The sequence below is a fragment of the Gallinula chloropus genome, assembly GCF_964237585.1.
Source record: "Gallinula chloropus genome assembly, contig: HAP1_SCAFFOLD_146, whole genome shotgun sequence".
Classification (NCBI taxonomy): Eukaryota; Metazoa; Chordata; class Aves; order Gruiformes; family Rallidae; genus Gallinula; species Gallinula chloropus.
The window spans coordinates 204,632-229,969 of NW_028168402.1; the positions used below are offsets into that span (position 1 = coordinate 204,632).

General features: G+C 54.1%; 2 protein-coding genes and 1 long non-coding RNA gene across 3 annotated transcripts in view; all 3 read right to left on the minus strand.

Annotated features, from left to right (window-relative positions):
- Positions 1 to 1,418: 1,418 nt before the first annotated feature.
- LOC311204518 (hydrocephalus-inducing protein homolog) lies at positions 1,419 to 7,152 on the minus strand (the record flags this gene model as incomplete). The annotated part of the gene is made up of 9 exons (XM_084280931.1): positions 7,120 to 7,152; positions 5,667 to 5,844; positions 5,085 to 5,215; positions 4,277 to 4,410; positions 3,745 to 3,881; positions 2,805 to 2,932; positions 2,467 to 2,688; positions 1,959 to 2,033; positions 1,419 to 1,481 (listed from the first exon to the last, which is right to left on the minus strand). Exons 3-9 carry the CDS (start codon positions 5,103 to 5,105, stop codon positions 1,419 to 1,421), a joined length of 780 nt encoding a protein of 259 aa, XP_084137057.1. The 5' UTR covers positions 5,106 to 5,215; positions 5,667 to 5,844; positions 7,120 to 7,152.
- A 4,082-nt stretch (positions 7,153 to 11,234) lies between these two features.
- LOC311204521 lies at positions 11,235 to 12,818 on the minus strand. The gene is made up of 3 exons (XR_014618065.1): positions 12,716 to 12,818; positions 12,082 to 12,219; positions 11,235 to 11,356 (listed from the first exon to the last, which is right to left on the minus strand). It is a non-coding gene; the product is annotated as an uncharacterized lncRNA (long non-coding RNA).
- Positions 12,819 to 15,245: 2,427 nt separating this feature from the next.
- Positions 15,246 to 25,338, minus strand: part of LOC311204519 (nischarin-like) — a gene marked incomplete at both ends in the record, with an annotated part of 67,518 nt that continues 57,425 nt past the window's right edge. The window contains 2 exons of the mRNA XM_084280932.1: positions 15,246 to 15,347; positions 17,649 to 17,801. Of these exons, the coding sequence (XP_084137058.1) occupies positions 15,246 to 15,347; positions 17,649 to 17,801 (255 nt within the window). The remainder of the gene's footprint in view (positions 15,348 to 17,648; positions 17,802 to 25,338) is intronic.

Genomic DNA, 25,338 nt, shown 5'->3' on the forward strand with positions numbered 1-25,338 from the left:
AGCAACTGGAACACCCCGGGACTGGGAGCCAGAGCTCTCGTGTCCACAAGCCACCAGTTTCCAAGTCCCAGTGGCCACGTTCAAACCACCTTTGGGAACGCTCCACCATTGAAGCGGATTCCCAGTTTGCCCGGAACGTGCCGGCACCGCAGGGACCACGGGCGGTGAACCACGATGGGCGACAGCCCCGCTGAGCCCGGGAAGGGGCCTGGGCTGGGGCTGCTTGCTGGTACCAGTGATTCAGTGACATGGAATAATGCTGAGGGGATGGATGTAGATAGAGTTTAACAGACAATTAATTAATAGAATGTCAACTGTTTGTCGTAAAACTTGCTGTCTGGCGTAAATCTTGGTGTTTGCTGTGGTGTGATGAGTGAGTGACTGTGAAATCAAGTTACTGTAAACTAAGGAAAGGGCCCCAATTTGTAGTCCCGAATCCCTGTGAAGAGATTGGTTGGAACTTGTGGTAGATATTAGATGGGGGTTGAGATCAAAAACTTAATACAGATCTCGAAGAGCAATAAAACTAAGAGAAAGGAATATGTGGGAAATTAAATATTTCCACCGTGTCTGATCTAATTGATCGAAGACGTGGTGAATCGCATGCACAGTTACTGTGAACCATATCCCTTCTTTGTCTCCTATAAAGTTATGAGTCACGTGGTGTAGCAACTTTCTCCCCCTGATGTCCAATAGAGATATAGATAGAAACTCTTGATTAACTAAACTAATCTTTTTCAGTGCACAGAACTGTATAACTGAACAAAAACTAAACTTTATTACTATGCACAACTAAAACAACAATAAAAACACAATAATAAAAATAATAAAAATAATAAAAATAATAATAAGTGCTGACAAGACACAGCATTCCATTTTAAAGCGTCGCTCCCACATATGCGCATCAGCTGGAGCAGAAGCCTGGGTCCTCTGCCTAGAATTAAAACAACAGAAAAGGAAAATTTAGATTCTTTCTAAATTATCTGAGCTTGAAGAGACCTTTTAGTCTCAGTAACACCCACCTGTCTGGTTGTTCCGGTGGGTAAAGCCGCACTCGTTCGGAAGGCGATGACAACCTGAAAGTCTAATGGCAAGGGAACAATATACCACTACAGCCATAGCAAGGACGTTGTCCCTACTGCCTGGCTATAGTGCTGTAGAAAGGAACATTTACCACTCGTGGAGTTGTAGGCGCATCCTGTGATTCAGGCAAGGGAATTGGGGTCTCACCCTCACCAGCGCCGGCCACTTTGTACTGCTCTGCTGCTTGACTGCGTGTTCACCTAACTGTGTTTTTGGACACGCGCAGGCGCAGTTTTCCCCCTACGTCCCCACAGAAAGTACTAGAAAGGGAAGGTTCAAACTGTAACCGTCGCAGTCTAAGCCTAAAATGATGGGTAACAATCAAAGTGGAGCCTCTAAGAAGAATCCCCTAGGGTGTGTGCTAGCCCATTGGAAGGAATTGGTGGGATCAGGAGGCACTGAAAATAAGAAAACACTTATGAAATATTGTAATCAGTGGTGGCCTTGGGATAAATTAGAAGATGGGGCTAAATGGCTACTAAACGGAACAATACATTATAACACCTTATTACAATTGATGTTATTTCTAAGAAGAGAAGGAAAATGGGATGAAGTTACATATCTGGATATGTTTTACACCCTCCAAAACCATCCAGAGTGGCAAAGGGAGTGTGGATTAGTCCCACCACAAGATCCTATGGTACTAGCACTCGAGAGGGAGAATAAAAAACACAAAGGTAAACTGAGGGGGTGTTGCTCGACGTGCAGTATAGGGCAGAGGTGTACCAGACCCGATAAAATTTACCAGGTACCAGAACAGGATCTGAACGATATTTTTAAGCCTCCCCCTTGGCTGCAGGAACAGGATGAGGACTCGGATGCAGCTTATACTTCTCAGCAAGTTATAGAGTCTATTTTCCGCACGTCAATCTCACCTCTTTCCGGGGTGTAAACCTGACTCGCATGTTGTAGCGCTGTCCCGGAGTCAGGGTCCCGGCCGAGGGCAGCACCTGGAAGACACAGCGCTTGTTCTTCCACTGCCTCAGCAGCTTTTGTTTAATGTAAAGTGGCAAATACTTGTCCACCTGGGCACAGGAAGGAACCTTGTGAGGTCTCTTTGGGCTGTGAGGACAGACCCTCAAGTTCCCACAGGGCTCTGAGACACCGTCACAGTGCCAAGAGCACCCACATCCAGACCAGATGTGGCCACTACAGCCTAGAACTGGAGGGAAAACCTGTGGGCAGGGCAGGCACACGGGCAGGCACCATCCTTGGAGGAGGACGAATGGGTGAAGGTGGCAGAGAAGTGAAGCATCAGCTGCTCCACAAGTCCAGGTGAACCAGCCTTGCTCCATACCCTCCAATCTCCCTCCCACGAGCCGTCCCCACGCGGTGAGGCACCCACAGCGGCAGAAAAGGCACGAGAGGCACAGAAAACCCAACCGAGAAGTTACGTGTCCCGCGTCGTCTCTTCCTCCTTTTCACAATGGGCTCATTCACGGTGATGGAACAGGGGACCTGGAGTTGGTTGTGGAGCTGGATGGTTGCTTCCTGACTCTGTCCACACTGGACAGCAGCAAACTCCAGTCTGTCCCTGGACACGCAGACGGATGGCTCAGCCACACTGGCACGCAGACGGATGGGAAATGTGGGGCCTTCTTCTGCCTAGTGAGGGGCAGAGCATCCAGCTGAAGGTCCAGGCAACATCTGCTGCTGCCCCCAACCTGACAGCTGCCTCAAAAGGCCGTGCTGGCACAGGGAGGTGAGGAAGGATGCAGTACCTTGATGGGCAGGACAACATTCACTTCTCCCACCGGCAGGTTGGCACTCTGCGGGTCAAAGCTCACTTGAAATGTCTCTGTCTCACAGAAGGGCAGGTTCTTCACGCAGCCCAGATCCACACTAAAACCTTGAATGGGTGAAAATAAAGCAGCTGAGATACACCAGCAACGTGAAATTGGTCACAAGTATGTTCAGACCGTATGGGTGTCCACAGGACTGTCAGGCAGAAGGACCCTTTGTGTCTCCAGAGAAGACAGCCACTCCTTCTCTCTTGTCACCGCTCAAAGAGAAAGGAATTTCACAGCCTGAATTCAAGACCCGCAGGGTAAAACGGAAACCCATCAGCTGAGGAGCACCAGCAATTCCTTCACCAGGCCCCCAGGAAGGATGCGCAGATCTCTCCAAAGAACTTCCAGGGAAGATTCCCCTGTGCTGTGGTGCTGCTTGGAAGACAATTTAGAGGAGACACCTGACCACCCTTCACATGCAGCAAGTCACCATCTGATGGTCCTCAAGGACCTGTTTTGAAAGCCTGTTTTGACCTCACAGGCTGTTGTCTCAAGAGAGGCTAAAGCAGCACTGTGCCATTACGAACTCTAAACAAAGCACTTCCAAAGCACCAAGGGTCCCATCTGCTCCCAACACAAGCTCATGGAGCGCACAAAGACACTCAGGAGATGCTCCTGGTAGCCAAGAGCAGAAGATGCTGAGAGGTGACCAAGGTGATCAGCCCATGGAGCCCCCGCAATGAAGCGTCAGGGCAGCCCAGGTGGCTGCACACTGCGGGCCAGGAGAGTTCCGGCTGCCGAGCACCGAGCAGGGGGAGGAAGGAAGAGAAAACGATGCAAAAGAGCACTCAAAACCCTTCCCCGTGGCCCCAGCTCATCTGTCAGAGACAGGTCCTTCAAGCCCGCGGGAAGTCTCTCCAGCATGGGTTACCGGTGCCACACAGAGCCCGTCCGTCGGCGCAGAAGGACGCGGGGAGCTGCCCGGGGTTGGTGATCTTCACGACGTGCGTGTGGATGTCACCAAGAACGACGTGGCCAAAGTCCAGGATGTACTCGGGCAGCTCCACTCTGGAAGGAGAAGCAAGGACAGTCCTTAAGGTGGAGGAGGATGCAAACAAAGCAGGTGCTTCTGTAGTCACTGCTGCAGAAACTCCAGCCCATGAAGCCCAAGGTCTGATCTTCTGCTAAGAAGACTTTGGTACGTCACGGGGCACCCAGGTCCAAGCTTTTATCAGCTACTAACAGGTTCTTAGAATAAAATGAGTTTAAACAGACACTGGGCACAACTCCTCTGCTGTGAAAAGCCACTGGAAAAAAGTCCTCAGGCTGCTCAATGGTAGCACGTCCAAACTGTCAGGACCAACCCCCTTCTCAAGTCCCCAGCTATTCCCAGAGACAAGGAGCTCCCAGGAGCAGGGGCGCACCACTGTGCGCTACCATCAGAGCACAGGGGCCCTACTAACTTGAGAAGCCTCCGACGAGCACACTGGTCAAAGGCAGCGTCCTCTGGGGAACCGGAGGAGAGAGCTTTCTGCTGCTCCAGGGCGTGCTGCTCTATCAGCATGTTCTCCATCTCCATCTGCAGCCCAACGTCCAGCTGAGGAAAACAAAGACAGTGGCTGGTTAGCAAAGGGAAGTTAATCCCACCCTGCTCTTGGTAAGAAGCAGGAAGAAGTCCTTCACTCTGAGGGTGGTGAGACCCTGGCACAGCTTGCCCAAGGAGGTGGTGGAGGCTTCATGCCTGAAGACATTCAAGGATGAAGCTTTGAGCAACCTGATTTACTTAAAGGTGTCCCTACTCGCTGCAGTGGGTAGATGGCCTCTGGATGTCCCTGCCAATACAGTCTATGATGGGGTCCTTCTGTCCAGCTGCTCCGAATCTGCCAGGACCATATCTGAAGGGAGATGAACTCCAGCACCTTTGCCTGCTCAGCCACCCTTATGCAAGCTGATCTGACCAAACAAGTCAAGGACCTGCCAGAGCTCCAACTAGCTGCCTGTCCCCAGCTGCTGCCAGGGCAGCTCAGACAAAAGCTCTCTCCATGAGGGAACCACATCAGCGCTGACAGCTCTTGGAGACACATCTCAGTTGCTTGAGCACAGTCTTCAGGACCTCCCACTCGGGCACTCAGGAAGCTCAGGCACCCACGGGAAGGACTACTACCAGAGGAGCCCCATGTTTGTGGCCAGCCCAGGGGAGCCAGCTGCAAGGGGGACAAGTGACACAGGGAGAGGGTGGCCCCTGCCAAACAGGGCAGCAGCCGGTCTCACCACAGTGCCAGAGTCGTCCATGGGTGGCTCGCTGGCCGTGGCCTCCCCGACAACCACCGCGTCGTCTCTCTGGCTGCCTCCTCCAAGCTTTTCTTTTGCCTCTTTGAGGATGTGCTCATAGTTCTCATTTCCTGAAGGAAGAAAACAGCCACAAATAGAAGTGTGGGCGCAGCGGCGTCCCCGTTAAAGCTGGGAAGCTCCACACCCCCAGCGTTGGCCCTTCCCACAAACACATTCCTCCAGCAACGCATGGAAAGAGGATGCTGCTTTTCTTCTATGTTCTCTCCCACCCATCTTCCTCCACACAAGGGAGCATCTCATCCCCCCCACCCCTGCCCAAATCCCTGCCAGCCCACATTACAGCTTTCCCCAACACTGCTTTCTAGCTGTCCCCTTTATCCAGGCCACCAACAGATGACACTGGCCAGGATGGCTCTCTGGAGCAAAGCCCATGTGCTTCTAGAAAGCAACCAGAAGAACAACAGCCCTGAAACCTCCAGGCTTGGTGGAGGTGGGTGTGAGCTGCCCTATGAGCATGATGACACAGGGGACCTCCCCGAGAAGCAGTCAGACAGTGCTCACCTTTGATTCTCCTCGGAAGGTCCAAATAAATCCTGGGAAAATTCCCCTCTCCTTTCAGCCTGATCTCTTCTGGCTCCAGGTGACCCACTTGGATCTGGAAGGTCCGGCAGAAGACTCCAGGCACTCCCGGCAGGTGATAGACAGTGAGCACTTGCTCTCTGCCAGGTCCAATGTAACCCTGGAGGTGTGGAAGAAGAGGAGGGGAATTCAACCAGAGGGCTTGGCGGAGGGGTGGCTCAGACCACCGGTAAGCTGAGATGAGAAGGCACCTTGCAGGTTCTCACACAACACATCGCCTTCCAGCTTCCCTGCATCCAAAAGCTCAAGTCTCCTACACCGGGCTGTGGTTTGTCCTCCTGCCAACACTGCCCACCCTCTGCCAGACCCAAGCAGCAAAGAAAAGCCCTTCTGCCAGCTGCTGTGGAGGAGGAGCGGCGGGCCCAAACTCTCAGCAGGGCCAGCAGCTCCTGTCACGGCACTGCAGTGGCTCCCAGGCTGGTGTCCAAGAGCCTGACCTCTTACTCATGAGCCCAACCAACAGCTCCTGCCTGGGTGGTTACACCGAGGGTACATGGCACGATCTAGACTCACAGTGACCTGCAAACTTACACCCCTGGAAAAGCAGAGGCAGAGGCTCGGACGAGCTCCAGGGATGAAGGGGTTCCCCACAAATCCCCTCCTCACTGGGCTCCTAGAGAAGAGCTGTCTGAGCCTGGAGTTGGGCTCATGCCAAGCAGGTTGAGAGCCAATACAAACAGGTGGCAACACTGCTCAGGGGACAGGGCACAGACACAGCTCTTCTCAGCTCACTGGGCTGGACCTTCAGCTCCCTGCTCGCCCCCCCACGCTGCAGGGAGAAGCTGCTGAGCAGGACACATCCTGCCTCTTGGTCCCCGGAGCCCCGGACTCCAGCTCCCAACACGGCATCTGCAAAAGCAAGTCCTGCCAAGCTGCTTGCACAGCAGCAACTGCCCAGGGCCAAGCAGAGCCGTGTCCTCTGGAGCAGTGAAACCCCTGGAGACTGGCACGAGGACATATGAAAGCCATTTGGCCTCCTCTTCCCATTGCCAGGAGGGACACGGATAGGAATGCTGCTTCAGCTGAGGGATCCAGGCAGAACCCAGGCACTAGGACAGGGGATGCTACGAGCTGGAGGAGCGAGGGGCCGGCGCGAGTTCCGACACAGGAGCTGCGTGCCCAAGAGAGGGACTATTTACGTCCTTAGTGCTGACAGGAGGCAGGCAGGGACCTGGAGGAAGTCCTGTCCCACCACCCAACCCTGAGGGGAAGGAGACGCTCAGGAGACCTTGCACCATCCTGCTCCAGTGCCGCTACCAGCACAACTTCACCTGGTACAACTAGGACTCTGCTTGCCCAACCTTTTGTTCCTCCCCTATAACCCCCTCCTGGGCAGCCTGATGTGGAGCCAGCGTCAACCCCTCGTGCTACTCACGGTGCTGGGCAGGACCAGGGGCACGCCAGGCTGAGGACTGTCCGTGGTGGCCGTGCTGGGGCTCAGCACCACGTAGGTGAATCCCATCTTCCCGCTGTTCCGCAGGGTGACCTCTGATTTGGTGACTTCGGTAAACAGCTGGAGAGAAGACAGAGGGGCGGGAAACTGAGGACACACATCTGGATGTTGGCAATCTCCTCCTGCTGACACTGGGATGACAGCCGATGGACACAACACAAGAGAGAGGCAGAGGAAGAGGGACGGGCACCTGACTCTCCCAGGCCAACCTGAGGAACCCACGCAGGGATTTATGGCAGCGCGCAGAGGTGCAGCAACCACCACAAAAAGCTCAGTAATAAACTGGGGGATGCCCCACTGCTGGAAACATCTGGTCAGGCTGGATGAGGCTCTGAGCAGCCTGACCTAGTGGAAGATGTCCCTGCTCAGTGAAGGTGGACAAGATGACCTCTAAGGTCCCTTCCAACCCAAACTGTTCTAGGATTTTAAGATACAAGTCCTCAGCACTTTAAGGCGTCATCTGACAGCCAGCTGAAACACAAAGGAGGACCATGGCTCCCACCAGGAAGCTTCTTCTGTTACCAGCCCCCTTGAGCTGGGGGTGCTCAGTGGTCTGGACAGCAACCCTTAACTAGTGCCAAGGACCTTCTTGGCCGAGCCCCTATTCAGTCTCTAATCCATCTCCAGTGAGCTTAGTTCCCTCGGACTTCCCCCGCTTCTCGGATTGATGGAGCCCTGGATGGAGCCCTGGATGGAGCAGAGCCTCTGCAAAGGCTCCAAGGAAATTCAGGACAGATCAAGGCAACTGCCCCATCCAGCATGGCCAGCCCACCGTGCTCTCAGTCACCATCCCTTTACCCACTTGTAGGGCATCACTTGTCTTTACGAGGCAGCCACGTACTTGCTGGGATGCCTGGATTCTGCTGGCACTGACAGAGAGGCACTAAGGAGGCATTTCAGAAGGAAAGGGATTTGCAGAGCTTCCAGGGACAGCAAACCAAGGACACGGGGCAAGATGTACAGGGCCAACAGCTGGCAATGTTGGGGGGGCTGACTGAAAAGAGGTAAAATGGGGATTGTTCTGGGACATTCTCTCACACGGTGACTGAAGCCCACAGTAACATTGTTCCTGGTTCCTTTTGTTGGTCTATGGAGAGCACTGAAAGAGACCATCTCCTTGGACCCCAGGATCCGGGAGCGGATCTGCAGATGGATGTCTCAGGGCACAACTCCCTGGAGATCACCGCCTGCCCTGGGAGCCAGAGTTCATTGAAGAGGAGGGATTCCCAGCTTCAGGAAGGGCAATGGAGATGACCATTAAAACCAGCTTGGACACAGGACCTGTCACCCCAAAGCTGCACCTCCAAGCCAAACAACCAAAGAAGCCAGTGAGAGTCCTGGACCTCGGTGGGCAGCCACCTGCCAGGGATGGTCTCAAGGATTCCTGCCAAGAGAAGCGCCTGGTACCTGCAGCCCGCAGTCCATCTCCGTGCTGTCCAGGAGGTAGTGGATGAGCGAGGCCTCCCCACGCAGCGCAACCTCATAGGTCGGGCCTCCCTCCACGCGGCACAGCGCCATGACGCGGGCAATGATGTCTGCATGGCCAGAGAAGGTGACCCTGACCCGCTCGCTCTCGCCCGGCTGCAGCACGCCGTACAGCGGCAGGATGTGGAAAACCTGGAGGAAGGGGAAGAGACACTGAGACATCAGGTGTGGAAATGGGTGCAGGAGAGGAGGGAGCCACTGCTTGCAGCAAAGGACAGACGTGGCTGGAGGGCCTCTTCCTCAAACCCAGTCTCATCCTGCAGCCACCCTGCCTAAAAGTGGAAAGACCATGGGGAAAATCTTCTCCCATACTCAGTAATGAATGCATAAGCTGGGGGAGGCAACGCTGGTGGGAGGTGTAGAAAATCACCTACCTCTGTTTCCAGGGTGTCATCTGCATCTGGTGGCTGTGGGACAGAATCCCCCACCCCTGCCAGGGCTTCAAGTGGTTCCTCCACACTCCCATTCCCGAGGATGCTCTCTGAAGGTGCTGGGCACTCCAGCTGAGCTCCCTCCTCCTTTGGTGGTTTGGCTTTTGTGAAAGAGTTTGGTGTTGGAGGAGTTAACCTGGAAAATAACAAAGCTTTGATGGTGGAGCTGCAGTGGGAAGGAGGGAGGGCAGCAGGAGCAGCTCCTTGGCAGGATCCGGCACCAAGGTGGGAGTTCAGCAGCTCCATAAGTGGGTCAGAGCAAGTCAGTGCTTGGGAACGATGCCGGTATAGCGGCAGTGCCGGCAGCCGGGTGCAAGGAGCAGCAGATGGGGACAGGGGTGAACACCTCACCAGGGTGGGGAGCGTGGCAGCAAAGGGAGACACACACGAACCCTGCAACAAGCCCAGACTGGAGGGCAAAGGGACAGAGCCAGGCAGCCATGGGCTGGTACAGACCCAGCAGCACCCTCCCAAAAGCACCTGCCACCCCAGACCATGCCTTCCCCACCTGCAGAGCCACGGCAAGAAGTTCTGTGGCTCAGCCAGACATAGATGAAGAACATCTCCCCAAGAGTGACCCACAGCCGCGGGTCGGTACGAGCAAGCAGCGACGCTGGTGGCTTTTTGTACGTGTAACAAGGCAGGATGGAGCCAGAGCTGGAATGGAGCCGGGGCTGGGGTGGGTTGGAGCCTCCAGCCTGCTGTGCCTCAACTGGACAGAGCCCAGCACTGCACGGGACACCCAGGTACCTCAGCTGCCTTCGGGCAGCCTGACTTCTTCTGGGTGAGAAGGGAGGTGCCTGTGCCAATGGGACACACGCACCGGGAGCGCCTGGAGACTCTCCAGCCACACACCGGTCTGACCACCATTCTGTCCATCTCACCGTCACCAGCCCTGACGGTTGATTCCCTCCATGTCACACCCAGTTAGTTTCATCTGATAATTTACAATACCAACAGTGCTTAACGTGGACCAGAAAAATAGATCTGACATGCTGCCCTTCTGCCGGGCTCTTAGTGAGCAATGTGAGGTGTTAATAGCTTGGAGACCGTCTTCATTTCCAGCTCTGCCACAAGGATCACATGGTGTCTCCTGAGGGACCCTGAGAGAGCACATTACCGCTTAATTAACATGCGGAGCAGAAGAGGGAGCTGTCCTAAATGGCCGCAGCGCTAACGAGCCAGCAAAGGGGCAATGCCAAACCCTTTGGAGCAGAGGATCCTGCCAGAAGGACACTCACGACCCTCAAGGCAACAGAGCTGGGTGACTCGGCATCTGCTGGAAGAACCAGCACCTGCGGGCTTGCGTCCAGCAGAGCCAATTGTTCTAGGACTCGGAAGAGCTGCCCCTCAATGGGTAACTTCGCTCCGTTTCCCGGGGCTGTATGGAAAAACCATTGGCTGCTGCAATTAAACTGCCCAGAGTCAACTTCTGACCTATGCAAGAGAGGCCACAGCGGGAAGAACCGCTCGAAAACGCCTTTAGAGATGCGCTACAGCACAACTGAGAGATTGCTCTTGGGCTTGGAAAGCACAGGCCAGTACTGGGTGGCCCTGGTGCCAAGGGACGTGGGGACAAGTCCTCCTACTGACACCTACTGCTGCACCCAAAGCCGCAGCAGAACCCACCGGAACACACAACACACAACGAGCGCCGGAACACACACAACAGCCGCTGTGTGAATGCCATGGGCAGCTGAACACATGAGAACTCAGTTCAAGGTGGCGCTTGCCTCGAGCCGTGGAAATCCCCACCTCAAGCTGTGGAAAAGCCCCACTCCCTGGGCACCTTCCCTGCCTGAAGCTGGGAGGTGCTTTTTCCACAAGGGAAAGTGAAAGGGATTTGTCGGATGCTACACAAACCATCTCAGGCTTTGCAAAGGACAAACGGGACAGCGGACGAAGAGCTTCAAGGAGAGGTGCACGTACCTCAGGTGCCTTGTGGAGTCGTCCATCAGGAACAGCCAGTGGTACTGGACGGGCAGCGGGCTGCAGTTGGTCATCTGGATGTGGCGCTGGTGTTCAGTGTCACTCAAGACGCAGCCAAAGTCCAAGGTTGTGGTCTGGATATGGAGATTTGGGAAGAAGACTTCTCCCCGAATGGTGACTTGCTCCTCATGAGGGTGCTCAGGAAACTGTATCTTCAGAGTTTTCTCTGCTTCCCAACTATTCCAACCCTCTTCAAAAGCAGGGTTAAACCCGATGGAGAGATTAAGTTCCTTCCCGGTCCCCAGCTTTATGGGCTGCAAGAAGATGACGAGTATTAACCACTGGTGTGATGAAGTTCCGAGGTCTGGTGGCACAAAACGCCTCAGTGTTCAAAGTGCAACCCCAACGTGGGCTTCTTGCTTCAGCCTTCATTTTCTTTATAACGTGCCCCTGACCATGCAGCACAACTTTCTTCTCTGAGACTCTCAGGCTCACCCCCTTGTGCTCTGCACCCATAATGCAAGAGGGAAATAAATCCTGGCGTGCCCTGACTCTAGAGGAACCCCTTTGTCTTCACACTCAACATGAGCCCTAGGGCACTGTGCCCTCAGCCTGGAGAGGGCTCATCACCTGCATGGCAACGGTGGCTGTGCTTTCAACATGTCTCTAGCAGAGCCCATGTCTCACACCTCCCACCGCCAGCAGCGCAGGTGACAAGCGCCTCGGCCTTCCCAAGGGCAGAGCTGCCCCCAAAGAGAGCAAGCAGCTCTTCAGGTCACCCAAGGAGGGCTTCCAAGAGACACCTTCACCTCACGGTTGGCCCACACCTAGGTTCCTGCTCCGAGTTGTCTTAGAGCCAGGAGGTATTTCCCCAACTGAGGTGGTCTTTTCTCTCCTTTTCAAACCTGATGCTGTTCATGCCAACTGACTGCCAATTCAAAGGAATAACCACCTCTCCTGGAGGGCTTCCCAACGGAAACGCATCCCCATCCCCCTCCTTCTTCAAACCCCACCAGCGGGAAGGTCTGGGGCTGCTCACCTGGTCTGGCAGGGGCTGCTGGGACGCACTGCAGACCCAGAAGGGTTGCTCTACCATCAGGACGATGCTGAGCGGCAGGGAGGAGGTGTTTTTTAAAGAGAGAGGCTTGTACTGAAGGCTCAGGACATCGCTGGGTTGCTAAAGACAAGTGGAAAAAACAGGGAGGGGGGTGACTCACCGCCCTTCGGTGAAGTTAAGCAGTCCCACCTCTAAAAACACGGTCGCTTTGCTCACAGACCACCTCACGGGGGGCTTGGGGGGTGAGGAGGGCGCTTGGCATCGCTCGGCCACAGCGACCTGCTCTCCCGCCCCAGTCCCAACACAGGAGGATGGCTGTGAGAGGCCCATGCTGTTCTTGTGGGTCCCACACACCTGGCCATGGGCTCAGCAGCTCGATTCTGCCTCCAGCTCAACACAGGCAAAATAGAGCTGGAGAGATGGACCCAACCCCACAGGGGAGAAATGATGATCTCAGTGTTGATGGCAATAGCTTGGTCCTGCTCAAACCAATGGCAAAGCCCTGAGGACTTGGAGAAGATGTTTAACTTCCTTCCCTGAAGGCCATCACACCCCTCCGTGGGCTTTCAGTCCTCAGCCATGCTACTAAACACCAGGACCCAACCCAGAGACCTACCTTCTCCACCCGGAAAGACATTGCTCTGGGCGACACTTGCAGGGTGGGAGCAATGAACTCGCACGTGACAGCCACTTGCATTATCCGTCTCTTCCCAAACTGGTTCCCCACGATGGCATGACACACCAGCCGCTCCTTCACTACCTGTGGGCAAGAGTCACACGTCACCCACCAAGTGCCAGCAGGGAGCCCAGAAAACACCATGGAATTTGCAAGCCGTGGACACAGAAGGAATTTGATAGCCTGGATAAACCCATGCCATGGGATCTTGGCCATCAACCCTCCACAACTATTACACTGCCATAAAGCTACAGTTACTGGTCTCCTTGCTAGTCCTCTCTTCATGCTCCATCCTACTTATTCTGCTCTCCCAAAATCCTTAGTGCTACACCCCAACGTCCACAAAAGGCACCCACAAAGTCAGGTGGAACTGGAATAATCCCCCCCCTCCCGCAAACTGTTATCGCCACGATGTGCCCTGCTGCTCAGCATGATCATCATGCTGAAAAACATCATCTAGGTCCAAGCCGCTGCCATGGGCAGGGACACCCTCCCTAGACCAGGCAGGCCAAAGCCCCATCCAACCTGGCCTTGAACCCTGCCAGGGATCCAGGGGCTTACACAGCCTTGCTGGGTAACCCATTCCCTTGATTTCTCATGGTTCTACTTCCCCAGGTTCCTCCCCCTCCACTCTTCACAAGAATCACAAGAATCTCAAGGTTGGAAGAGACCTTTGAAGATCATCGAGTCCAACCATTCCCATCCTATGCTAAACCATATCCCTAAGTACCTCATCTACCCTTTTTTTGAACACATCCAGGGATGGTGACTCAACCACCTCCCTGGGCAGCCTGTTGCAGGCCCTGACAACTCTTTCAGTAAAAAATTTTTTTCTAATATCCAATCTAAACCTGCCCTGGCCCAGCTTCATGTCATTTCCCCTTGTTCTATCTTCTGTCACCTGGCTGAAGAGACCATCGCACACCTCTCTACAACCTCCCTTCAGGTAGTTGTAGGTGGTGATAAGGTCTCCCCTCAGCCTCCTCTTCTCCAGGCTAAACATCCCCAGCTCCCTCAGCCGTTCCTCGTATGATTTGCCCTCCAGCCCCTTCACTAGCCTGGTTGCCCTTCTCTGCACTCTTCCCCCTCTGGTACAGCTCCACAAGCCAACTCCTCTCGGGAGCCTACAGCTTTCACAACTCTTGGGTTGTACGTGCACCGCAGGGAGTTGGGCTTCTGACCAACCTCAAGAGTACCAACTTCTCAAGACCCAAAGCTACATCTGCTCCCCATGCTCTTGCCTCACAGGTGCCCTTCACAGGGCTTCCCAGTGCCCTTCTCAAGATTTCCAAGCAAGACACCCTCTCCAATGCCCTAAGCATTTTAGTTTCTTTCTTGGACCTTTTTCTCCACCTCAGCAAAACCTCGGGACTCACAACTGCACGGGGACAGTCCCACCGCAACCAACTGAGCCGGGAATCACATCTTGGAGCCTCCGCCGAGGCAACCCTTTCAAAACACCTTTCAAAACACAGCAGGAGCTTCATGCAGATTTATTCCACCTTCGCCTAAACATCTGTGCCCAGTGGGCCTGGAGCAAGGGAATGCGCCCCAGGCTTAGCTGGCAGCTCCTCTGCAGAGCTTCCCCTGGAAAGAAGGGGCCAGGAAGAAGACGACACAGCGATTCCGCTGAGCTACCCCCGCTCTGAGCTGCCATCCAAGGGCGCTGCCGGACCTGATCGCCCTTGGGACACGGGGCCGGCCAAGAGCCTGGGGTGAGCTGTTCTGGGAATACTGATACAAGTGAAACTGTCAATTCTAATGATCCCTGGGAGCAGCTTCCCCCATGGAGAACATCACTCCCACCATTCTGGCTGCTGCGCTGGGCTCGTTTTTCTCCTCCAGGACTGGGCTCTAAGCAAGCCCTCTGGCCATGTTTGTCTGCAGAGGGAAAAAAAACGCTGCTCCCAGACGCTCCCCTCCCTTCCCAGGGCCTTTGTTTTACTCCCTGCTTCCCCCAGAGAAATTACCTCGCGGTTTCTCAATCCACTCCCTGCCTCTGCTCCTAGGCTAAGCCTAACTTATTTTCTCTGCCCTTCCTTCCCTGTAACCCACTGTTTGCCCCTGTTCCTTCAGCCCCTATTTTGGTATGGGCAAGTTGGCTTGATGGTAGCTATAGAAACACCCCAAAAAAACCCCGTGGGAACTGATGGTGGCCAGCAAGGAGTGCAACTGGTGCTGACATGGTCACTCGGGGCGTTGAGATATTTTCTTGAACGCACTTGTTCATCTTCCCAGGGAGAAGTCAAGGGGATGCAGGAGAAGCCCCAGTGGAGGTGATGCGATGGGGAAAGCTCAGCACCCGGGGGGGAACCTCACCTGAGGAGTGCTGGAGGAGCCTTCCAGAGTCATCTCCACAGTCTGGCCTGGCATCAGCTCCACTGTCAGGGGTTGAATCTTAAACACGGGACTGGCAGGTCTGGAGGTCTTGGAGGAACCTTTGCCCTTGGTTTGGATGGCAGGGAGACAATCACGACGGGGAGATGGGGGGGAACCTTCCATTCTCCAATAGAGCCGATGGATGCGTCGTCCTGCGTTCGTTATCTTGAAGCGGTAACAACAGGGACGTAGGCTAGAAGAGAAGCAGAGATGGAAAATGGCTCAGGAACTGCCTCTTCCCAGCACCCACCTGGCTTCAGTGCCCCGCTGGCCTTATCTGACCACTCACCCAGCAACAAATCCACCTCCAAAACCACTGACCCAGCTCAAAGTTACACCAAGAGCCAGACCCTGGCTGCCCCTAAGTTCATCAGCATCCAGCAGCCGGTCTGTTTGCACAGACCAACCCACCCAACCTCAGGAGACTTCTCCTCCATTCAGGGCCGGTCCTGCAGCCACCATGGCTGCTCCGTGCTGTGGCAGCTGGCGGAAGAGACAGAAAGGAAAACAGGCAGGAGAAGGGAGGAAAGAGTATCTACATCTGATAGAGAGCAGCCTGGCAGGGGAGAGGAGAGAGACAGCAAGCTCAGAGATGATACAGGGCAAAGACAAATTCTGCTGCTCCTCCCGGACTCCCTGGGGCAGAAGGGAAACCAAACAGCGCTGGTAACTTAGTCAAGGAGTTGCTAACAAGCTACTGCCAAGTTTCTCTGCCGCTGCCAGACGATACTCCACAGCCAGTGAAGAAGCCAGCAAGGCTACTGCAAAAAGTACTGTGTACTGTGTTTCTACTTGTAACGTCACGTTTCCCAGCTGGAGGCTTCCAGAACCTGCTGTTTTCTTCCAAATCTTTACTCCATCAAGCCAGAAAATACATGGATTCTGACCCAGGGCAAGTCGGGAACCATTTCCCAACTGGTGTCTGGCTCAGTGGCTTTCTGAGGGAATCTAACAACTTGAAAACCGCCCAGAAAACATTTCTAAAGGAGTTCCTGGGGCTTCAGTGGCAGCGAGCCAGGACTTGGAGTGCTGGAGGAGAACCGGCCCCAAGGATTTCAGCAGAACTCCTCCTTGCTGGGCCCACAGTAGAGCCCGGAGCAGACAGATAACTTACCTGAAGTGGGGGCCCAAGTTGAGCTCTGGAGCAAGTTTGTCCACGACGATGGTGGTGCCAATGCCGAAAGCCCGGATCAGGACATTGTAGCTGTGGCTGTTCTCTATGGACACGATCACCTTGTCCTTGAATTGTTCAATGTCATCCAAGTTTGCTATGACAGTCACAGCCACCTTGGTCTCGGGGGGGATCACTCCTTTACTGGGCTCAATCCTGCAGCGCGAGCGTTTGCCAGCCTGTAAGACACGGCAGACGCTAAGTGAGCACAGACACTACAGACCCTGCTCTCTTCTGGGGTGCAGGAGAAAGGACTAAAGACATGAGGGTAAATACATAAAGGCTTCGTTTCCCTAAATCCAAGCGTCTGGAAACAGCAACTATGCTGGAGCTTGTATTGCACCCTCCTTTAACAGACCCACTTCTTTAACCCTGTTTTGCCCAGCCCAAGGGATGCTCATCCTCGGGAAAAGCTTTATTCCCCTCCAGCCTCCCCTAGGGAGAGCACACCAAGGCAAGCTGCATCTCTCCTGGCTTCCCCACAGACGGGTTTGCACAAAGCCTCAAGGCCAGGACTGCTCAAACCCCACTGCAGCAGCCACGCAGCCAGGGGATATGGCCGAGAGCCTGAAGGATAAACTCTGCCAAACGGGTTGAGCAAAATCCTGATGCCCAAAGTCTTCTTTCCCCAAGAGTTGGGCAGTGCTTCCCAACAGCCCCCCAGGACTGAAGCACTCCGTTCCCACTGATCATCAGCCGCAGTGAGGTGCCCTGGCACTCTCTGCTTCGGGAAATCCAGCTCTGAATGTTTACAGAGGGGCAGTGAAGAAACAAGCAGGAAGAAACCTGCCAGCTGTGCCCTGTGGGCACGGCCCCAGCTTCCTCTCTCTTCCTCTCGTTTTTTCCAGATTGCCCTTTACAGATGGGGCGAACAGGGCACTGGACCCCCCAGTCCTTCTAAAGCCACATTCACAGGGAGCAAGCTGGCAGCAGAGCAATGGTCTCCATCACCAGGAGGAGCTTGAAACAGACGCAGAGAGAGCAGGGAGATGATCGGGAAACCCGTGCTCCTTTCAGGAGAAAAAAGGCTACGGGCTTCTCTTCATCTCAGAGCTCCAAATACACAGCTCAGAGCAAAACACCTCCCACAATGTAAAGCCAGAACTTGTGAAAAGGACCTGGCATCAATTTCTGCTCAACCATCCAGGAAAACTCCCTGCCTCAGTGAGGGGTACCCCAGTGCTGGGCTTCTCGTGCTGCGCTGCGGTGGAATACCTTGCTGCTCTCTCAGATAGCAACATGGAAACATCACGTACAAAAATCAAGTCCCAGGCTGCTATGGAGCCATCATTTCTGTTGGGAAATATCCCCACAGATACTTACCACCTCTGCCCGGAAGGATGCAGGGATAACACTCTGGTTGCAGAGGTAGAGAGTGCGAGAAGCGTCTGCCAGAACTTGGATATCGCCAAAATCGATCTTGCTGGGATACACATGGACAACTGGTCCCTCTCCAACGGCCTTCAAGCTGATGGCCTGCTCCAGGTAGGGAAGATTAAAAAAACAAAGGCAAGGGAAAGTTTAAAGAAGAGATGGCTCTCAGGGCACCCCTAGACTGGAGGGTGATTACGGCTGTCGGTCGTTTGAGGTGTTGTAACACTGATGCAGAAGGCCTGGAGCAAGTGTGGGATCTACAGTGATCCCATCAGGAAGCCACAGGCCCCTGTTACTGGGGGATAAAGAAAACCAGCTCCCCACACTTGTATTTTCCCCCTTGCTCAGCTCTCCTTCCTCTACCCCATGCCTGCTCCTGCCCCTTTTCTTGCTCCCGCTCCTTTTCCCGCTGGATCTTGCCCCAAACTGTCCTCTAGGACTTCCAGACAGCCACACTTGGCCGGTAACTTCTTCCGCATCCCCCACAAAGCTGCCCCCTGAAAACCAGCGTGAGCCCCCAGCAAAGCAGGCTCTTGGCAGCAGAGATCACGTCCGTTGGCTGCCTCTCGGTGCTGCCTCTGGGCACTCCCAGTACTACAGGAACAAGAGATTCATTATTCATTCTGTCCCTCAAGCAGGATTGCTTTTCTCTCCAGAGCCTGAGACCCTCCAAGTTTTCTTCTTGTAAAGGCCATGGTAGGAGGAGGAACACGGGTTCCTGTGCTGAGCCACCTTCTCACAGCGCTAAAAACCAGGGAACTTCATCTGCTCTGGTTGGACTTCACCAGTTCCGAATCATAGAACGGTCTGGCTTGGAAGGGACCTCAAGGACCAGAGAGCTCCAACACCCTGCCACAGGCAGGGCCAACAACCTCCATGCCTGGAGCTACACAAGGTTGCCCAGGGCCCCATCCAACACTCCCTTGAACACTCCCAAGGATGGGGCACCCACCCCTTCTCTGGGCAGCTCCTTCCAGGCCCTCACCACTCTCTCTGGAAAGAACTTCCCCCGATATCTCATCTAACCCTTCCCTCATTCAGTTTCACTCCATCCCCCTTGTCCTGCCAGTGTCTGCCCTTTGGAACAGCTGATTCCCTCCTGTTCCTCTGCTCCCTTCAGGGACAGGAAGGCTGCAATGAGGTCCCCTCAAAGCCTTCTCTTCTCCAGGCTGAACAAGCCCAGCTCCTAAGAACACTTCAACCTTTCAACAGAACCCGAACACACAGAACTCCCAGCACTGACAATCTCTGTGCGATTCACCGGAGGACACGGAGTGGGATTTAACCTCAGGACAAACCAGCCTCTGTGATGGAAAACCTTTAACGATGGCCCACTCGAGGAAAAGGCACTGACAGCTGTCAGAATCACTAGTCCAGTTCAGGCAGAAGGAGCAGCGTCTGTAAACACTCATCTCTTGACAGCGCACTGTGCAAGAGCCAAAAAACCCCCAACAAGCCACGTACCAAGGCTGGTACCTCAAAAATAGGAAGCTAAAGCTGTGTGATGATAGATGTTTCATCGCTCCGGGAGGAGGGAGGTAGGGAGAGCTGAGGTCTTACTGATGCTTGCCCAGAGCTGCCAGGAAGAAGGAGCTGGAGGGAAGAGCTGTGTCTCACCAGCTGCCTTGGCTTCCCGGTAGCAGTGGGGTGGAAGCAGCAAAGGCAGGGCAGAGCCCTCTGGAGGTGGACACAATAACATCTGGAAGATGCTCAGGCTAGCTGGTTTTAACGAGGGAACGTGCACTAACACAATGAATCCTCACCAAGGAGAAGGCTTATTAAAAAGCCAACGAAACTCTTCATCTGCTGTCTTCTTAAAGGGGGAAAGAAAAACCCTGTTCAACAGCGTGACGGGCAATGTGACACCCGTGAAAGGCGACAGGAGTTTTGCTCTGGGTAATACTGCTGCACGTACAAACCCCAGCACCACTCTGGCTTTGCTTCTGGGTACCATAACGTCACGGTAGATCCTTTAGGAAAGAAGAGCATCTGTCCCTGGCAGACAGCCGTGGTCCACGTGACCACCAGTAACCCCAGGTCTGGGTTTTACCAGCTCCTTCCCACAGAGGATGACAGAATACACCACACCAAAGCTGGCACGCAGCCGCTGCAAACCCAACACCAAGCGACAGACACCCAGAGGGACTCAACGCAATGCAAGGTGCGGCCGCAGACTCGGTATCCGCGCTGACGGGGTGACTTCAGAGCCAGCTTGCGCTCTGCTCCATCGTGACGCACTGCAGCCACTCCCCCGGGGTCAGGCTGACGTCACAGGATCCCTATGGGGAGGATTTGCCACCAGTGCAGCATGTGCAAGTTGATGCTCTGCTAGCCCAGAAAACTTCAGATGAATCCACTACTCTGCTTAGACTATAGGAAACAGGGAGAATGCCGCCCCACGGCCAGAAACTCCCATCCCTGCGCTCAGTACACCCAGGGAAGCCTCTACCGGCGCTCGCGGCAAGGGAGCATAAATGCTGCATGTTAAAGACCGACTGCACGGGCTTGTGGAGCCACTCAACCCCCTGCCAGGGAGAGCTGGGATCCTCCAGCTGAAGCACAAGGAAAATGAAGATGACGTTCACTTCCAAAGGCAAATACTTTAGGCAAGGTGAAGCTTTGAACCCAGAAGCTGTTAGCTCAAGGAGAAAAGCTTTGCAAGGAACCTGCAGTTAAACAGCAGGCTGGTTCTAGAGGGCAGAAATCCCCCTTTTCCAGGGAAACACCACATCTACGCCCAAGCAACTGGTTTGTCCCACTTCAGGCTTGCCTGTCTCTCCTACCAGCACAGCCACAAAGGCCAGGCTTGAGATGTTCCCTGGCATCCAGGGATTGAGCAGCATTGTTTCCATCTGTTTTAATGACAGTTTCAATCCCCAGCCTGCTTTCAAAAGGCCAGCCTCCCTTTCGGGTACAGAAAGCTTAAGGTTCCTGTAGCATCCTACTTCATGCTCAGAGAGATGGCAAGACATCTTGAAACAGCCGCTTCCAAAGTTAATATCATTCTAAACTTAAATTTAATTAACTACATTTGTTCTAGATTTCAGCTAGATGAAGCCAGGACACTACACAAGGCATTCTCCTGCCTACATCTTGCTGTCACTGCTGCTGCTGTGCATGCCTGAACGCTAACAGCATCTTTCAGGAGGCTCCAGAAACATCGTCAGGAATGCTTCACCATTTCCAAGCCTGTGCTGGAAAAAGGAAGAGTCCCTGCCTTGCAGATGCCAGGGGTGTGGAGATGCACAGGGCTTTACGCAGAGATAAGACAGATACTTCTCGACGTGATGGGCCAAGCTCTCAGCGTGGTTTCTCACACAGGGTGTCCCAGTGCCCTCCTGAACAAAAGTTCCTGCTCTGAAGCAGCAGCTCCTGCTCACCTAATCACGCAGCAGAGTCTCAGCTCCAGGGACCATGCTGAGTTGCAGACTGCGCTCGTTATCCTGTCTCCCCTATCTATAATGATGTGCCACATCGGACTCTCAGACTGTCACCTGCCCAAGAAGTCCCACCAGCCTTCCTCTCCTCTAGACCTTGACTGTTGCTTGTACCACGAACCCCTTTCCTTGTCCACCCTGGCTGCGTACTGCAGCCCCGGGAAGGATCCCTGGAATTAGGAACCTCGAGGACTCACCAATGGGGATTTCTTGTTCCCAAGCACAGCGAGCACAGCAGAAGCAGACTGATGTCCCAACTTCTGGGCTTCCAGCACCAACGGGACCCTGACAGTGCTGTAAGGCTTGATGATCCCAGAGAACACGGGGCTGCAGTACAGCACAGCATCACCCTGCTTGTGCTTCTGTAAGAGACAGAATCAAACCCAAATTCAGAGCGACCTCCGAAGAAACCTGCACTCCTTAACATCTACCACTGGAACCCAGCTAGGAGAGCGGGATGGGCTTTGAATCCCAAGGGGGTCCAAAAGCTGCTGCACCCACAGGCATACACACCCTTGCCAGCAGCCTCCTCACAGCAGCTTTTCAACACCCTGCATAAAATCAACCTAAAGACTAGAATACAAACCTCTTCCCAAAGTCTATATGCGGGGGGGGGGGGGGTGTGGGGGTGGTGCGGTTCTTCTACACCCAAAGGTCTGCTGAAAACAAGAACCCATCTGAATATAAACCAGCAAGGTCTTACCCCACCCCTTTGTTATTATTTTTCATCCCCTTAATAAACCCCTGGATAACTCTTGAGGGCAGATGCGATGCCAAACCTGAGGAAGGAGCCTGTAGCAGGCTGGAACGCGGCTCTTGTTCACCAGGGTCAGCGGCCGCTCGTACTGGAAGTTTAGGAAGCACCGGCCAAATGTCACAGTGGGGTCCCGCACTTCCAGCTCAGGAGCGATGCATCTAGGCAAAGAGATGTCCCAAAGGGAATTAGAGATACTGAGAGAACGTAGAATTTGTTTCCTCCTTGAATAGGGCACAGAGGAGCGGAACACATTTGTCACTGTCAGACAGACATGTATTACCCCGACAGCAATAAATCACCTTCAGCTTCCTGTATTCCCTTTGATTCCCACAGCAAGCCCTGAGCTCTGGAGGAACCTTCCCACCAAGGATTGGTGCAGTATGGCCCAGTATCTCAGCAGAAACTACTCCCTCCTCTCCAGAAAAGGGGCCTGAAGAGCCTCAACTGCTTGCTGTGGCGATGGAAGGTCCGAGCCAGCCCCTGCCTTACGCAGTGGGTGGTTGTTAAAAAGAAAATCACAGCCCAGACACTGACCAGACGGCGGAAAAGCACCAGTGAGCTGCATCCTACTGGTAATGACACCGACACCCACAGCACAGCGGGATCCAGCCTGGCTGCAGCAGGGATGACTTCCAGCTTAAGTGTGAGAACATTCATGCTCAAAAGGACCAGAGGGAAGCAGCAAAACCTGAGCTCTCCTCAGCATCAAGGACTCTGTTTCTCCTTCGGAAGATCTTGCTGTTATTTTTCCTGCACCAGTCCTGCCCTAAGCCCCTTCCCCATTAGCACGTGCCTTTGTTAAGCCAGACAGACACCAGGCTGCTCCCCACATCCCAAAGGAACACTGTGCTTTGGTGGCAACACAGACACAGTTCCCCCACTGACTGCTTGCAGGAAGGAGGAGAGAGACAGCCCTTTGGAAGTCTGTTACACCTCACCCACCAAAGAAATAGGTCTATAATTAATCTAATTAATATAATTAGGAAAAGGCTGGGGGCTGTGCCTGTCTGGTGAGCACAGATGCTCCTCAACACTGGCTGCTTTCAAAGCCCTGCTTAACGAGCTCATTAAGTAATACTTCTCGTTTGGAGCTGGCCTTTGTGTGAGGGGAGGAGAGACGATGCACCAGGAGAGAGGACACGCCGCAAAGGAAAGCGCCGATACCTGGCTGTGAGGAGCAGCCCCAGCACCTCCTTGCCGACACCGTCCACATCCACCACCAGCGCCAGCTTGTACTTCTTCACGGTGTTGGAGCACAGGGTGACCTGGTGACAGAGAAGACCGTCAAAGACATTCACCACCCCCAAAAACTATCGTTCCGTGTGTGGCGTCCCCTGATTCTCCTTCCATGGTAAGGAGAAGGATTTTCCCCTCATCCTTCTGCTGCTCCATGTGTAGAGCAGAGTCTGAGAGCAATAAAGGTCTCCTGACAGCATCTGCTTGGTTCAACACCCTGTGTGGTTAACAGGGTGTGTGTAAGCTGAATTAAAGCCTAATCAGACAACTGCTCTGCTCACCACTGTATTAAAATTAATCTCGGTTCTAATCTCAGCTACAACAGCGTAAATCCCGGGGCAATGCGCTGCCTCAAACCCAGCGAGTTCAGCTTTACAGCCAGGGCCAAATGCCAAGGGCCCCAGAAGTTGGGTGCAGGTCACACCTGGCAGAGCTGCTTCAGCCCCCCCTAGGGATGGTTGCAGTGAATGCAGCTCCTCTGCTCACTGGGAGAGGGAAAACAAGTCCGGGAAGAAAAGCAAACTGCTTTACACAAGGGCATCTCTCTAATGGCCACCCGCTGTCCTCATCCTTCCTCTGCCCACGGTTAAGCCAAAGCCACAGCTCCACGCAGCGCTCAAGCACACACGTGGCTTCCGCACCTGACCATAGGGCACAGGATGCTCAGCGGATGGTTCTGGAAACAAACCGATGCCCCTTCACAAACATCCCGGAGCAACCCAGACAACAGAAGTGCATCTATCTGCCTCCCATCACTAAAGCCCCCCCGGACCCTCCCCACCAGTGAAGCTTCAGCTCCATCTGCTGAAGCACGGCCGGACGGATTCTCCCCACACCTTGATATTCCTGGATCCCAGGGCGCGGATGGTCCCGCTGCAAGGCTCGATGGTAAATTCAGCCGGCCTGATGGAACCTTCAACTCCCCATCTCCAGGGCTCAGGATCGTTGTTCAACAGCCAAGCAGCACTGGTAACGCTGGGCCCTCCCGAGCCGTCCCCGGGGATGCGAAGGTGGAAAGTCATGGGCACCAAGGAGGTGTTTTTGAGGCGACAGGACAAGGTGTGAGGGAAGCCTGGGGAAGAGACACACAGAGGGATTTATGCCCCCATTATCCCACCATTCCTGGGCTGAACAGCCTCTCACGGTAAAACTGCGCCTGGACTTTGGCTCTCTTCAATCTCAACTGCAGCTAATTGAGAAGCCCAGCAAGGAATTAATTGCCATGGAAGCTCTGTGCCAGGCTGGTGATGGAGATCCCTCCTTGGCAGCTCTGACGCCCAAAGCCATGAGTTTTTCTCTCTCAGCTGCCCCGACACCAGCACCGGTTACGTCTCACGTAAGAGTGAGCAGCCAGACAGAGCATTTACTCCCAGAATCGGATCCGTAAAACTCCCCATGAACACCCCCTATGGTTTGCAATACGGAAGAGCAGGTTAGCACCAAGGAGAAGCTGCAGTAAAAGCAGGGATGGATGAAATGGGGAGCTACAGCCCGATGCAAAGCCCTCTGATGCAGTTTTGTTAGCTGGAGCCTTACGGCATCTCCTGTTTCAGGGTGACCAGATGGAGCACGGGAAGGTTTGCAGCCCACTTGGCAGGAGCTGAGCCTGACACTGGCTGAGAAATCAGCAGAAGCCGTGTCTCACCTTCCCTAACGAACGGCGACGTCTCATTACTGCTCAAAAAGCTCTGACACCAGCTTTCCCTGCCGCACCAGTGGCATAACCCCACTCAGTGGGGATGTTCTGCAGAGGCAGGAGACCAGCCCAGGAGAAGACATCTGGTTTGGCTGGCCCATCTCGATAATGGCCCTTCCATCAATCCACAACTGATTTCCCATTAAAAACTTCACCTCATCTCAGTAAAAAGCCTTTTGTGAGGCAGAGATGGAGAACCAGAACCTGCATTTCAATGGAGCTCTGGATGCTCAGCCACCAGCGCTGCTGGCACAGCAGAACTGGGCTTTCGGGGTGGGGGCACACAGGGAAGGAGCTCTGTGCAGAGCTATGGCTTGGGCATATTATGGGGTAGGTGATAACAAGGTGCCCTCCCAGCACTAATTAACATTTCACACTAAGGCTCAGGGGACTGAATGGCTCCTGTCCTCCCAACATTTATCCAGAGCAGCTCCAGGCTGGTTCACAGCTCCATCACCCTTCTCCCCCTCCAACATCTCCCTTTTCCCCCAACCCCAGCGTCGCCCTTCTCCC